The sequence below is a fragment of the Pseudomyrmex gracilis genome, unplaced genomic scaffold (genome assembly GCF_002006095.1).
Source record: "Pseudomyrmex gracilis isolate BER0280 unplaced genomic scaffold, ASM200609v1 scaffold_53, whole genome shotgun sequence".
Taxonomy (NCBI): Eukaryota; Metazoa; Arthropoda; class Insecta; order Hymenoptera; family Formicidae; genus Pseudomyrmex; species Pseudomyrmex gracilis.
In genome coordinates, this window is record NW_018020637.1 from 141,661 (window position 1) to 156,073 (window position 14,413).

General features: G+C 37.0%; 2 protein-coding genes and 2 non-coding genes across 5 annotated transcripts; all 4 read right to left on the minus strand.

Moving 5' to 3' along the window:
• Positions 1 to 141: 141 nt before the first annotated feature.
• On the minus strand, positions 142 to 5,425 carry LOC109853722 (serine protease 42-like). Of its 2 annotated transcripts, none has more exons than XM_020426088.1 (6): positions 5,318 to 5,425; positions 3,519 to 3,916; positions 2,094 to 2,393; positions 1,229 to 1,497; positions 956 to 1,119; positions 142 to 747 (listed from the first exon to the last, which is right to left on the minus strand). In XM_020426088.1, the coding sequence occupies exons 2-6, from the start codon at positions 3,884 to 3,886 to the stop codon at positions 544 to 546; spliced, it is 1,305 nt and encodes a 434-aa protein (XP_020281677.1). In that variant the 5' UTR covers positions 3,887 to 3,916; positions 5,318 to 5,425; the 3' UTR covers positions 142 to 543. The 2 variants fall into 2 exon arrangements, with proteins under 2 accessions (XP_020281677.1, XP_020281678.1); XM_020426089.1 differs by having other exon boundaries at positions 145 to 747; positions 3,555 to 3,916.
• Positions 5,426 to 7,891: 2,466 nt separating this feature from the next.
• Positions 7,892 to 7,963, minus strand: Trnah-gug. Its single transcript has one exon. It is a non-coding gene; the product is annotated as a tRNA-His (tRNA).
• A 486-nt stretch (positions 7,964 to 8,449) lies between these two features.
• Positions 8,450 to 8,521, minus strand: Trnah-gug. The gene has a single exon. It is a non-coding gene; the product is annotated as a tRNA-His (tRNA).
• A 778-nt stretch (positions 8,522 to 9,299) lies between these two features.
• Positions 9,300 to 11,953, minus strand: LOC109853692 (serine proteinase stubble-like). Its single transcript, XM_020426038.1, has 6 exons — positions 11,589 to 11,953; positions 10,468 to 11,465; positions 10,229 to 10,391; positions 9,872 to 10,143; positions 9,572 to 9,789; positions 9,300 to 9,419 (listed from the first exon to the last, which is right to left on the minus strand). The coding sequence occupies exons 1-6, from the start codon at positions 11,951 to 11,953 to the stop codon at positions 9,300 to 9,302; spliced, it is 2,136 nt and encodes a 711-aa protein (XP_020281627.1).
• Positions 11,954 to 14,413: the final 2,460 nt, after the last annotated feature.

Consider the following 14,413-nt stretch of genomic DNA (forward strand, 5'->3'; position numbering starts at 1 on the left):
AATTACATTGAGTTACTGTTAGAGATTGTTAAATTTTGAAACAAGAGATGTTAACACTTTCCTCCTGTATAATAAAATTGCTGCTACTTACGGAAGAACATTATAGTACAATTGAATATTTTGGAACAATTTTTTTTTTTTAAATAATAAAAATGTATATTTATTATATCGCACATATAAAATATAAGCTACATTGATTGCTTGCTTGTGACAAAATTCATTGACTGTTTGCTTATTTGTGTAAAATATAAATCTACAATCATTTCAACAAACTTTTATAAAAACGGAATTCAAATTGTGAAGTGTAACACAAAATGCAACGTGATTTTCTTAACACTAAGGAGATTCGCTGAATCTTACTCTATTTTGTTTGAGTATTAAGTCAACATACAGCTTGTCGAACATCACTTTCCATTGAAGTACAAAATTATTTTAATACAAAAAAAAAAAAGTATTCAGTACGAAAACAAATTATCTTTGATAAATGATTCTGAGAGCACAATTTGGCACGACTGAAAATATTGGGCGTACAAAACGCGCTGATTAGTTCGGATACTGATAGACGCTGTTATCCAAATTGTTGAAGGTCATTTGCTCGTCAATCCATTGGCGAGCGTACGCTATATTGGCATAAACACCGGGTATTCCGTCATCACCGCAGCCAAGTCCCCAGGCCACAATTCCAACTTGAACATACTTCTTCGGATCGTTCAACAGAGGACAAATTAGAGGACTTCCACCGTCGCCCTGCGGAAAAGATTGCTTTATTTGTTTATCTTTAATTTGTTATAGATATAACACATCCATAAAGTGGAGGAAAAAAATAAATAATATATTTTAAAAATAATCAAAAGAAGGCTTCATAGACTGTGATAGTTTCTAATTGTCGTGTAAATAAATTTGTGCAAAAAAATAATTTATAAATACAAATATAAGAAGAACTCCTCAAAGTTACCTTGCAAGTATCCTTTCCTGCTTTACCACCCGCGCAGATGAAGCTCCTGTGCAGAGAGAAGTATTTTCCCAACCTGGTGGTACGCATGATATTTTCACACGTATCATGAGGCACTGTAGGAAGCTCCACTCTCTTCAAGATCACTTGGTAACGTCCTTCTTTGCCTGCGATCAAACATAAAAAATGAAAGATAATCTATTTTCTTAATAAACAACCTCGGGAAAACAACCTCGTGACAACTGATCGTGATGTTCACTTCGTGATGTTGCTTACCGTATACGTCTTTTCCCCATCCGCTGGCTATGCACTTGGAGGTGTCGAAGATCGCGTTTGATTCCGGTAAACACACGATGTCCACATTCTCCGCGTACTCAATCGGATCTTTGAGGATCAGGATGGCAAAATCGTTGTAGAGCGCGCCCGAATGGAAATCCTTGTGAACGACGACTTTCTCAACGTCGCGATCCTGATGAGGATAGATCTCGTTCTTCGTTTGCGTGTCCCATTCCCCGGCGCGAATTCTCAGCTCTCGGGGTTGCTTCCTGCTTGATCGAAAAACGCTTTCAGAAAAAATACTAACATGTATAAAAAAAAAAAAAAAAAAAAATAGAAGTTAAAAATTAAAAATTTTCTATCAATCTCGACAACCCAATGAGACACATGATCATTCTCTTTTATTTTACTTGCCTTACTTATTAATTTTGAGTATCGCAAAGCAAACTTTTGTGTGATAAACTGATTACAGTTGCTAGATGAGATAAAATAAAAGTACAATATTGTTAACGAAACTCTCGAAAATATCAAATTTAAAATAAACTGGTACTATACAGATCCGTCGCAGTTATTCGTGCGATAAGAATTGATTAAAATCTGAATTAACAAAAAAAAAAAAAAAAAGAAGTGTAAACATTTTGATCTTTTGATTCGAAAACTTTCCGAGTACAAATTAGAGAAAAACAAATATTTTTTCAGATATTCGTTTTTGTTTAATTTGTATTGAAGAAGATCTTTAAATTAAGGGTCGAATAACATTTATGCTACAGATATTTTAATAAATTTTACACAAACTAATAACTGCGACTAGCGTCAATTGATTTGTTATTGCAACATAAAAGGCAAAGATTACACAATCACTGACCCAACAACGCAGTGAGCCGCGGTAAGTACGGCTTGTCTGTGGATAAGAGCTCCGCCGCACTGATAAACATTTAATTTCTCTCCGTCCGGGCCGATAGGTTCTTCCTTCAGAATGGCCACCATCCACGGAAATTCGCCGAACTGAGCCTCGTTGTCGGTCTGGCCGATGATTCTGAAACCAACTCCGTCAGGATGCCGCTGCCCGCATCCGTTTCTGCCGATTGGCGTCGGCGTGGTCGGCGTTTGCATATCCGGCGGCTTGCAGCAAACGTCCAAGTAGTTTTCGCAGGGCCCGAGTCCTCTGAATACACAACATCACGTGAAAACGTTTCAGGATCGCAATTATCCTTGTCTCGATTACATTTAACACAATTAGTTTTCGTAAGTATACAGCAAGTAGAGGGAACAACATTAGGAACAAACTTAAAAACATAAAAAAATTTAAAAACATAAAAAAATGTTTGAGAAAGTCGCAAAAGTTAATGATATCACACATAAAATGTTTTTGTGAGATCGTTAAAAAAGAATATTACTGGATAAGGAATATTATTAGATAGTAACAAAAAAAAATGGTTTCCTTGTTATAGGTTCATACGTTAATTACCAGATCAGATAATTCGGATAATTGTTAAATTAATGACGGAAGTTAATTAATTCACAGCTGCAGGGCACTTCATTTTCCAAAGATAGTCTCATGCGACATGAGTAATGAGGCGGCATGCTTGAAAAAAACAATCAATCATTCGGTTAGCGCGTTACGCTGTATTTGACCCGTTCTTAATCAATATAATTTATTGATCAAATATATAACAAAAAAAAACTAGCATGTCACTTTTTTTGAATATTATAGCAATAAAAGAAGTCGATATTCAATTGCATCGTTATTTACGACAACAGTATTGTATCGAAAACTGGTCACTGCCCAGCAAACACGAAGTAACAGTTACGTAACATTAATGTTATAATTTCCCACTCAACAATGTAACTGGTACGTACAAGGCATGTTACATTGCAGTTACATCATTGAGCGGGAAATTATAACATTAATGTTACGTTACTGTTACTTTGTGTTTGCTGGGTGCGTGTGTAACAAAGAAACCGCAAATCATTTCTAGTTCAGCAACATTAATACGTCAACGCTTCCGCGCTTTTCTTTCATTACGATTATTTTCTGTGTGTGACTCAAACCATTTGTTGCGACGATTATTCCGCAACTGCTAATTATCACACATATATATCGCTATGAAAATCTAAAATAAAAAATATCTAAAAAAAAAAATCTCAAATCTCGATCTTGCCACTTCAGGACAAGGCGCTAATCAATACACATTTTCGATCCCACGCTCGTGTGTGGAGGACAGAGAAATTCCGCAGCATGCCATCCGATCAAGAACCGACCGAGAGACTCTTTGGTTAATGAACTCACCCCTGGGTCGCATTGTTATCATCGTCAAAACCGGACCTGATATCAATGATGCCGATTCCTTTGTCCTCGATCGTGCCGTTCTTGCACTGATAATAGGGCACGCATTCGCAGTTGTTGGGCTTCGGGGGCGGCGTGTTTTGAATGCCGAGGGTCACAGCGCGGTTGGAAGTGTCGTCGCCGATGTTGTATACCTCCTTGATTAATCTGTCGACATCATCGCCGTCTATTTGAGGCACCGATTGCGGGGTCGTGGTGGGATTAAACGCCGAATTGACGAGGCTCTTGAGGCCGCCGTCTTGCTGCGCCGCGGGCAACGCCGCCACCAAGGCTACGCTGACCAAGGTCAACGCGGAAACTGGTCGCCACATGGTTCGAGAAAGACCGAAGGCTTTTCAAGTCTAGGAGTGCAAAAAAAAAAAAAACGATGTACAGGTGGGAATATGTGCGGAAGTGCGTGCGCAAATGAGAAATAAGTTGCAGAGTCGCGGAACGATTTTACGATAAGCGTAAAATTCTCCCATAACGACCGCACAAGCATTAAACCAGGTAGGTACCTTTTCTTTAACTAAAAATAAACGATGACACGGTGATGTTTCTCGGTTGTTCTGATGCGAGTCAGAAAATCAAAGGAAACGAAGCAAGATTCAACAGACCGTGAAAAATCCTCCAGATCCGCTTCGTCTTTCGACGATTAACATCGGCAATCCGACAACTCGGGAAACGATTTAACCGTCTCGACGATATCATCGGAGACTATAACGAGTAAACAACTTCGCGCGTATTTAACAATCAAGATTTTTTCATGTATTCAACAGAACGCAAATCGTTATAAAACGCAGTTAATGCAGAAGTGTTTCGACATGTCTTATGAATCACGTTAAAACAACGCTATTTGCTTATATGTTAAAAAAATAATACTGTAGAGATACCGTAGTTTTTCTCTTTCTTTTTGTTTTTACACACATTTATCGTTTGATGTGTGTATAGGGAAAAAACATAATCTTCGCGAAATGTTTTGATAACTTTTTCCCGGGACTTTCCCGGAGTTGTCGGATTGCGAGATACACATTGAAGGTTTATATGTACGTGACGATTTTATGTGTACGTTTGCGCAATTATTAATTAGACGCGCACTTAACGACCACAATAATATTATTCGAGAAAACTCGACCTGTGTAATCCGAAAAACTGCAAGCTGTGAACGTGGAAATTTTACGAGGTTGCTAGAATTTTTTTATCCAATAGCTATATTTAAAAAATGTCTATTAAGATTTATTAAAAAAAGTATCGATATTTTTTATCAGTTGTGAGCGCACTCAGTATTGTCTGAATTTCATTAATCGAACGAATAATGCGAGAGAACATTTCAAAGTAATACACGATAGGATGTTACATAACAATTTCATTCGCTATATCGTCTTTCGGTACGTGTATTCGAAACGGTTCACTACTACTTTACGAACGTTTGATGACGCGATCGCAAAAACCGGTACTGTTAATTGTGCGTTTCATTAAATCCAGAATCGCGACACTTCTGAAACTATATATGTATATATACGCACACATACACGACACACGGAAAGAGATAACATCGTTTATTTGCATTAGATTTTTTTGCGAAAAGTGAAATAAAACATGATTTTAATTGATTAAATCGTCAAAATCTAGCCGTCATTAAAAATAAGCAACACGCGCTCCGTACAGAGTACAGTGAATTTTAACTTTTAATTGAAAGATTCGGGAAGAGCAATTATTTATGTTTCGACGAGACACAAAGAACAAATTGATTTGACACTTACCGAAAAGAGACAAACGAACGTCTATGATCGAGAAGCAGTCGATGATCGAAGCAGTCGATGTCCGATTCGCGCGACTCCGACGATGAGTGAAGGGCGAATCTCTTTCCACTTAGCTGAGATCCACAAGAATTCCTACTCCCGGCTTTATGACAGACTCTCCCCACTTTGTCGTTCTCGCTGCGCGAGATACCGTCGTTGCTACTAGCAGAAGAGTTTCCTCTGATCTTACGAGAGAACTGGCATTTCCCACCCATGTGTTAACTGAAATCAATGTTGTTTTCCTAGAAGCTTCGAGCAAAGAGCAATTCGAACGGCCTTGGATGGGAAAACTTTTCTTTCCCATGACGCAGATTTCGGATCAAGTTCCTCAAGTGGTGAAAGAGAAAGAAAGAAAGAGGGAATTTCCCAAAACGCCCCATAGATACGTCAACTATCAGAGTGATATAAAAAATGCCAGCATTAATTGTAAACACGATGAGTTTATTAACACAACGTAATGATATGATTGCGAGATTCATGCAAAAGTTTATTCAAGGTTTATTTTTTTAGATCATATCTTGACCAAGGTTTTATTCCTATTGTATTGTATTGTGTCTTTTTTGTACAAGAAATTCATATTTTGTTCTGAAGAGGATCCCGTCTTGTCGGATGGGAACATTAAAAGTTTTAAAAATAGATACAAGAAATTTTGCACACCAACATATATGTGTTAAGGCTCATATTGGCTCTGCGTTCCTCTTATTATTAAATTATATTTTCTTTTTTTTTTGAATTTTTAAATTGCTAAATCTACACGTTTTTATCATAAAAAGGAACAATCGTTTATGTTTTTTTTTTTTTATACGGCAAACGTTGCGATATTATAAAAAGAAATTTAACAATCGTTTATATATTTTTTTTTTAGTGTGGCGAGCGTTGCGATATTGTTAACTACGCACGTCGAATATCGTACTCGACACGTTGAAGGAATCGTCAATTTTGATGTTGAGGTCGTTGAGCAAATCGAGTGTGTTTAAATAAACATGTGTGTGTGTGTGTGTGTGTGTGTGTGTGAGCGTACAGAATCTATTATAAAATATGATAGACACGGCGTGATGATATTTCGTATAATCCTCGTCTTACGTAAGTTACATCGCGAAAGAAAAAAGATAACATCGAATATCTAAGTTTTGATCTGACATAAAAAATTACGGAAAAAATTGTTGCAAATCATTCTGAAACGTTAATCTACGGTTTGCCTCGTCATAAAAATACACGTTTCTGTCTCATAAAAATCTACAAATTGAAGTTTGTTTGGTTAGATATATTTAAAACGTTTGGTTAGATATATTTAAAACGAGAATATATGTAAAACAAAAATTTATATTGTTAGATGTGTATGTGTTTATTGCGGAGAGATACGATCCATATCGATTTGTGCGTCTCTTGTTAGAAGATAAACACGCGCGATGCAAATGGGTCACTCACGGTCGTGTCACTTACGCCCGTTTTCACCATTTCCGATTAACTTAATCGGCGATTAAATATCAGTCGTGATTGGTTCGTTCTTTTAAACGATTAATGCGATTGGCAATTCCAATGGAATAATTGGCCGATTAATTTAATCGGAGATGATGAAAACGGGCGTTAATCGTCATCGATGACGTACGTAGAGATATTGTCGGGATATTGTCATACTTTACCGTTCGGTTACACGCAAAACCAGGTGACGCGTAATTGGTCGACAGGTATTGTCCGCAAGTGTCGCAATAGCGTTTTTCATTCATCGACTATATATCTGTCCGGAAATGACAATCCGGAAATACCATTTGTCATTTCATCGAACGCGAATTAGTACAAATCACGCGATTTATCACTTCACGCTTTGAAAGTAAAAAAAAAAAAAAAAAAACAAAATGACCTTGCAAATTGTATAAAGACACTAAACGGATTCTTGTAAAAGAATTAATTTCTACATTTTGACGAATTAGGGATTGCGTTTGTTTTATTCGCGATGTCAACAAGTGTGCATGTCGTGATATCTCATTAGCGAAAGATATCATTACTGATCGTAATTAATCGTTATTTAGAAAATCACGACGATGTTACACACATAATTTAAACAATTATTTTCTTACTGCTATTTTCCATGAAAACGCGCATATCTGCTATATAAAAATATGATCAAATATGATTCCACTTGATGGAATATTTTTAAATAATTTGATGTCGTAACGCTGACGCATATATCATCAAGCGCATCTGCTTGCACTTTAACGCAAAGTATCAATAAAAAACTTATATCCATATAAATTTTTCTTATCTAGATTTATTACGAAATATGTAGACATACACACACGTACACACATACGCACGCAACAATGTACAATGCTTTTAATTAAAAAAGTTTATGTTTATAATTTCATCGTATCGTCAGAAACGGTGAATACGAGTTTAACAGATTTGCACATTCAGAGACAAAACGCACATATGTGAAATATTAATATATTTAAGTTTGCACAATTACTACGCAATAAGAAATAATTAATAAATTTAGCTAAAAAAAAAACTCCCACCGTGACAATGTTTTCACATTGCCGTGACCAGGATTCGAACCTGGGTTACTACGGCCACAACGTAGGGTCCTAACCACTAGACGATCACGGCTACTGGAAGACTTAACCGGAGAGTCGATAACAGAACTGAATGGATATGGTAAACATTTGCGAATAACTTATTTATAAATCTTAATTATTTATTTAACAAAATTTTATACAAATTAATATCGATAAAAATGCAAATAAAAAGTATATTTTACTATGAAGTTTTACGTTTAACTCGCGACAAAATATGAACATTAAAGATAATCTTTTTTGTCATGTACATGTGTGAGAAATATTGTTAATAATAATGATTTATAATTACTAAGCAAAAAGAAATTTTGCAAAAATAAGTGTTGATCAATTTGATTAAATGATCACTTTTTTTATCAAAATTACGAACAAGTTCGACAGCTGATTTTGTCAGTAAAATATTAATATTTACATTAAAATATAAAAAATTTTATAATTAGTTTACAAAACACAAATCAAAATACTATATGATTAAAATTAAACGAAAAAAAAAACTCCCACCGTGACAATGTTTTCACATTGCCGTGACCAGGATTCGAACCTGGGTTACTACGGCCACAACGTAGGGTCCTAACCACTAGACGATCACGGCTATTGGAAGACTTGACTCCAGAGGTACAAAATACAAATTAACTGTTACATCAGACACACAGATTTGATTAAGTGTCTAAATATATATTTTATTAAGTAATATAATAAAATATACATTAACGTATCAAATAATATATTAAATTATTTGCGATAAAATATAACACAAACAATAAAAAAATTTTAATACAAAAATAAGCGTTTTTGTTATATATTTAAATACAATTATATATATTATAAAATAAATATGTGTAGTGTGCAATAAAAATTAAAAAATATTTTGTGTGTATAAATTTTTATTTAAAAATATTTGCGTCATATTATGTAAAACAGATTACATTCGATTTTAATAATAATAATGATCATATAAATAATTCATAATGTATATAAACCGTGTGCGTGTGAATAATGTACGTGTACATAAATACTTGCTTCGACATTTTAACTAGAACACGATATGTGTATACATGACCTTTCGGCTCTTTCCCACAATATTATCATGCTGTGATAGCGCATGTTGCTGTATTGATGAGAAAATAATATTTCACTTATTTAGTCTTAAAGAGAATACGCCAAGCAAATCGAAGAGAAAAACTTGATAAATTACAAATTAATCAACTGAATTAAATAGTAGCGTGTAGAGAGAATATGAAAAAATAATATTATTATTACAATATTGATTACTGCACACACACATTATCGTCTATGTCATTGTATATCAAAAGCAAACAAACGACAGTTAAATAAGATATATTATTCGAAGAAGAACAATCAAATATGCTTCACTGAACACCGTAAGTTGCGAGTTGCCGATCTATCCATTGACGATGTTGCGAAACGCTAGCGTATACCGCAGGAACGTTAGAGGCTCCGCAACCAATGCCCCAGGATACAACGCCAGCCTGAAATAAAAAATTCTTATCTAACTTTTAACTATTTTTACTTATTTTCTAGATCTACTTCTTTTATATTCTTCATTGTCTATATTTAAAAACTCTCTTTCTCATATAAATTTAAAAAATGTGATTTTTTTTAAATACTGTGTGTGTCGTGCCTGCAAAAATTGTCCCGTGGTGGCTCGACAAACCAGAGGTCCACCTCCGTCGCCACGACACGTATCTCTATTCGCTTCGCCTCCCGCACAAATAAACGATCCGTGCAGTTGAAAATACGGGCCTAGCTTGGTGTTTCGCAAACGCGTCTGACAGTCCGTTTGCTCGACAATAGGAAGATCGACCTTGCGAAGTTCGGCTTGATACTTTCCTTCCGGTCCTGAGCAGAAGTGCGATTTTCGTTGATATCAGAAAAAAAAAATCGACAAACATTCGATCTGTGAATTCCATTCGAAGCTTACCGAACGAATCGCTTCCCCATCCTATGCCGTAGCATCTGGTTCCTGCCGGAAAGACCATACCCTGCTCGGGAAGACAAATCGGCATGATGTTCGCGCTGTAAGCAATTGATTTCTCCAGAACGAGAACAGCCACGTCGTGAAACAATCCGCCGCTGTTGTACACTGGATGCGTGACTATCTCGATGATGTTCGCATCTCGAGTAGGTAGCGGTTGAGTGTTGTTCTCTATGTTCCACTGGCCGAAACGCGCAACCAAGTCCCCCGGTTTTTGACTATTAAACAATTGAGATTTCTTATTTGTTACAAACAAATGTGTGTACATTTCTTATATTTCTCGACTTTGAATATCATCAGTACTTTGCAACGCAATGTGCGGCGGTGAGAACGGCCCCGCTGCTGATCATCGAAGCGCCACAATTGAAAACGTAAGAACTGCCGTTCGCGGGCTTCAGAAGAAGCGCGACCATCCAGGGAAATTCGGCGAAGTAAGTTTTTCCGGATTCGGCGGGATAAGGTTGCGCTGTAAGAATCATCGATCGCATTATCGCCTTCGATCATGCTGATGATGCAAATGTACATACAACAAATTTACATACGCGGTGCGTAAGTGTTGTTCTGCAGACCGCAAGTGATCTCGGAAGAGAAATCGGATCGTCCGCTCACCATGGGACTATTGGGAGTGGAAGTACCGGCGCTGCGAAGACCCTGAAGATTGATCCCCGCGAGCTGACAGCACACTTCGTCCGCCGACGAGCATCCCGTGAATCTCGGATCGATTACGCCCTGACCGTCGGGACTGACGGCGCTTCCCTCGGAACACAGCCAGGTTTTCACGCAGTAACAAGCCTGCGGAGTTCCCTCGTTCTTCAACGGGCCCAGCAGATCCGTGATCGGGGTGACGGTTGTGCCCGGACAGGTGGACAGCAGGCTTGTCAACGCGCACATGTTTCCTCCCGAGAGGATCTGAGAAAATCTCGGATCTATCATGCCGCTGCCGTCGGGCGCGATAATGATTGCGCACGTGAAGCATATAATAGTGTTGTTGCAGACGAAACATAGTTGTGTCTGTCCAGGCGGTACCGTCATCGGTGCCATTGTCGTCGTGGTCGTTGTTGGTGTCATCGTAGTCGGTGCGGGCGTCGTCGTAGTCGGTGCGGGGGTCGTCGTAGTCGGTGCGGGGGTCGTCGTTGTCGGTGCTGGCGTTGTCGTCGTCGTCGTCGTTGTTGTTGTTGTGGTGGGCTGCGGCGTGATTATCAGAATCCTGCAACAGACCTGATTCGCGCCGGGACACAAACCGTATTGTTGCCGCGGATCTATTATACCCTCGCCGGAAATGGAAACTATCCCGTTGGGATCGCACAGCGCTATATCCACGCAGATGCAGTTCAGATTTGGCCCGGTGACGGGAGGACTTGTCGATCCGGTTGGAAAAACTACCGGTGGAAGTGTGGTCGGTGCTACTGTTGTTGTTGTTGTTGTTGTCGTTGCTGTCGTCGGAAGTACTGTAGGGAGAGTCGTGGGTGTCACGATCGGAGATCCCGTGGCGTTTCGCGGATAACAACAGATTTCTAAGATTCCCGCACATTGTCCAATGCTGCAATACAGTTTGCCTAGCAATTATCGCGAAACATTCTCGATTTAATTAGAATCGGTACTGATAAATTTAGATTTTCAAGTACTGATCGATTATATCGAACTCATGCGAACTTGAACTCACCGCACGTCGATTATTCCCGCGCCGTCGTCGATGATAGTCTGATTGTTGTCGCACAGATAGAACGGCACGCAGATGCAGTCTCTGGTTCGCTGCGTTGTAGTGCTGCTGATTTTGTCGAGTTTTTGATAACGAAGTTTCGGTTTGAACTTGAGCCAATGCAAGAAGAAGAGACGCGACGATTCGGCAAACGGCGTGTTTGGATTTCGAGGAACGACGATGTCATTCTTCATTCGAAGAGCAACCGGTCTATCGATCTGACCGGAATTGCGACCCGCATCTTCCAAAGATACGCTATCGATCGTTGTCATCATCATTATCGCAACGGCAACAACTACGTTCACCGACAACGCGTAAGGCCGTGACATGACGACACGAGTCGTTTATGCTATCCGGCGGCTCGCACTCTATTGAACGTTTTTTAACACGAGTCCACGTTTATGTATACAGGATGTGCTGGTGTTTCCCGGCTTATGGGGAACGTCCAGATTCAGATATGACTCTAAATAGCTTACCTTTTGTTGTGTCGACCAATTTTCGAAGGTAAAACATAATAAAGCGGTGCATCATCGGAGTTTCCATAAAAATAATGATGTGTTCTAATTGAATAAAACAAATCTTAAATAATTCCAATTGCAAAAACGTTTATTAACGTTTTTTCTTTCATAAATTTTAATAAATTATAATAATGCATTAACAGAAATTTGACATATATTTACTGTAAACAGAATAAAATATCAATTACGTAATAATCTCACGAAGTTATACAAGAAAAAAACATTTAAAACAGTTATATCTATTTGCGAAAAAAATAAATTTTTATAATAAAAATAAAATTAAGACAAATTTTTGTTTAACTGTTTGAACATAAAATATTGACTTATTTATTATCTAGTAACCATAAAAGAGCAATGCGTTACTCGTATAAAAAACTTCAATTAAATGTTTTTTGTTACATTAAAAAAAAAATAATAATAACTTTACCGTACGTGAAAGACAATTTGTTTCGAATATAGAGGATATGTCATATTTATCCGATAACCGAATCAAAGCAATATTAAATACAGAAATTACAAAGATGAAGTATTTTTAATAAAACGCTCCAAAAGCGAGAACGTTTTATATTGAAACGAGAATTTTTAATGCTTGAACGTTACATTTAAATTTTTATTCGAGAGTACAAATTAGAATAATTACTTCAAGTATATTATACGCAAAATTAAATTTAAAGAAAATAATGATTACAACACAATTTTGCTCGACAAAATATTCAAAGAAAAAATGTTCTACTTAATTCGCACTGATTTGAAGATTCAGATTTTTGCTTAACTAGGTCGTCGCCGAGTTAAATTATCCGACTGATCTATTATATGTACATTGTGCAAAAGATGTACAACTCACGCAATATTGAACGATTCCCTTTGTGTATATGAAGTGACAGAAAGTATATATTACACACAGAGCAGTGATTTCACTGAATTTCACGGTTGTCAGATAACATTGTTATTATAAATAAAGACCGACAATACGCTTATTACGATATATACAGGAAAGGTAAAAATAAAGTGTCTTCTTACATTGAAAAATACATGTATGTGTATATATATATATATATTCTCTATTCATTATTGAGCGTAATACAAAAATTATTTATACAAATGTACTTAAATAATATATAAAAGGGATAGAAGCGGCAAGATGAGTATTATGACGATGCGTGCAGCAATGAAATCTCAGCCTTATTTGTTTCAGTTTTGTTATATGCATCTCTACAAGTCGTTCTTCTGTAAGATAATCACACACACGCACACACAAAGTTTCTCAGCTAGAAAAAAGCTCGATACTCTTCAGTCGTAATTTGCACAACGCTTTATTTTAGTTACTCAAATCGTTGTACAAAATATCTCGAGTCATACGAGAATAACGCAAATCAAATTACAAATACTACAGTTTCAAAACTGTCCAGAACTCAGATATTTTTTAATCTCAATGTTAAGCTGTAAGTGTGCGCATCTTCGAATAGCAGGAGTGGAAATGTTTCGAGATTTTATCTCAAAAAAGATTTTAAAAAGTGGAATTTTAGAACGATATCCTGTAAACCTTCGAACAATTGGCTTCTATACTTGGCACGAGTAATAAAGTTTCTATATACACTCACCGATATCAACGTGACTTCCGTCGTTATGGTCAAAATCTCCGTAAAGATAAACTTGCTTAGCTACGGCGTCAGGCTAAGATTTGAATGCTGGCATTGTCGTGCATCAAAAAATTCAAGCATGTCGATTTGCACACGTTCGAAACGCATCGTAACTCGAAATACGAGCAAAATTATGGATTTCCAATTGCGAACGAAACAAGTTTTTAAAAGTGTACAAAATTTAATTTTCCAAATAGATGGAGAGAAAGGAAGCGATACGAAGTTCATCATCGTACAATAGAATCTCGAATCGAAGTTACATATTTATACAATTCTGTGAAACGCACCACGGACAACGTTAAATTATTATTAAAACGCGTAAAAAACACTTACTGACAGAATTTTTTTCTTCCTCTCTTAAAGATCTCTGCTCGTATACATGTGAAATGTTTTGTTCGTACATACCGCCGTTATCACCTGCTGCTGACTCTTAATCGCGGATGCTGCTTACACACGGGTTTCGGATTATCATTGCGTCATCTGGCGTTTTACTATGAATCGAATAGTAGGAGGTATGTATATATATATATAGAGTGTACGCAAGCATTCGTATGGAAACTGCGTATATAACTCGTAATCTTTGGCTCGTATTAATACTGTAAAAAATTCGTCTATTTAATAGAAGAGTTTT

What these genes read in the sequence shown, in the direction of transcription:
- LOC109853722 (XM_020426088.1), bottom strand. Translation starts at nt 3,886, where the DNA reads ATGTGGCGACCAGTTTCCGCGTTGACCTTGGTCAGCGTAGCCTTGGTG. An exon ending in GCGGCTCACTGCGTTGTTGG is followed by an intron (nt 1,498 to 2,093) that starts GTCAGTGATTGT and finishes TCGATCAAGCAG; the next exon opens with GAAGCAACCCCGAGAGCTGA. An exon ending in ATGGGGAAAAGACGTATACG is followed by an intron (nt 1,120 to 1,228) that starts GTAAGCAACATC and finishes GTTTGATCGCAG; the next exon opens with GCAAAGAAGGACGTTACCAA.
- LOC109853692 (XM_020426038.1), bottom strand. Translation starts at nt 11,953, where the DNA reads ATGTCACGGCCTTACGCGTTGTCGGTGAACGTAGTTGTTGCCGTTGCG. An exon ending in ATGGGGAAGCGATTCGTTCG is followed by an intron (nt 9,790 to 9,871) that starts GTAAGCTTCGAA and finishes ACTTCTGCTCAG; the next exon opens with GACCGGAAGGAAAGTATCAA. An exon ending in CCACGGGACAATTTTTGCAG is followed by an intron (nt 9,420 to 9,571) that starts GCACGACACACA and finishes TTTTTATTTCAG; the next exon opens with GCTGGCGTTGTATCCTGGGG.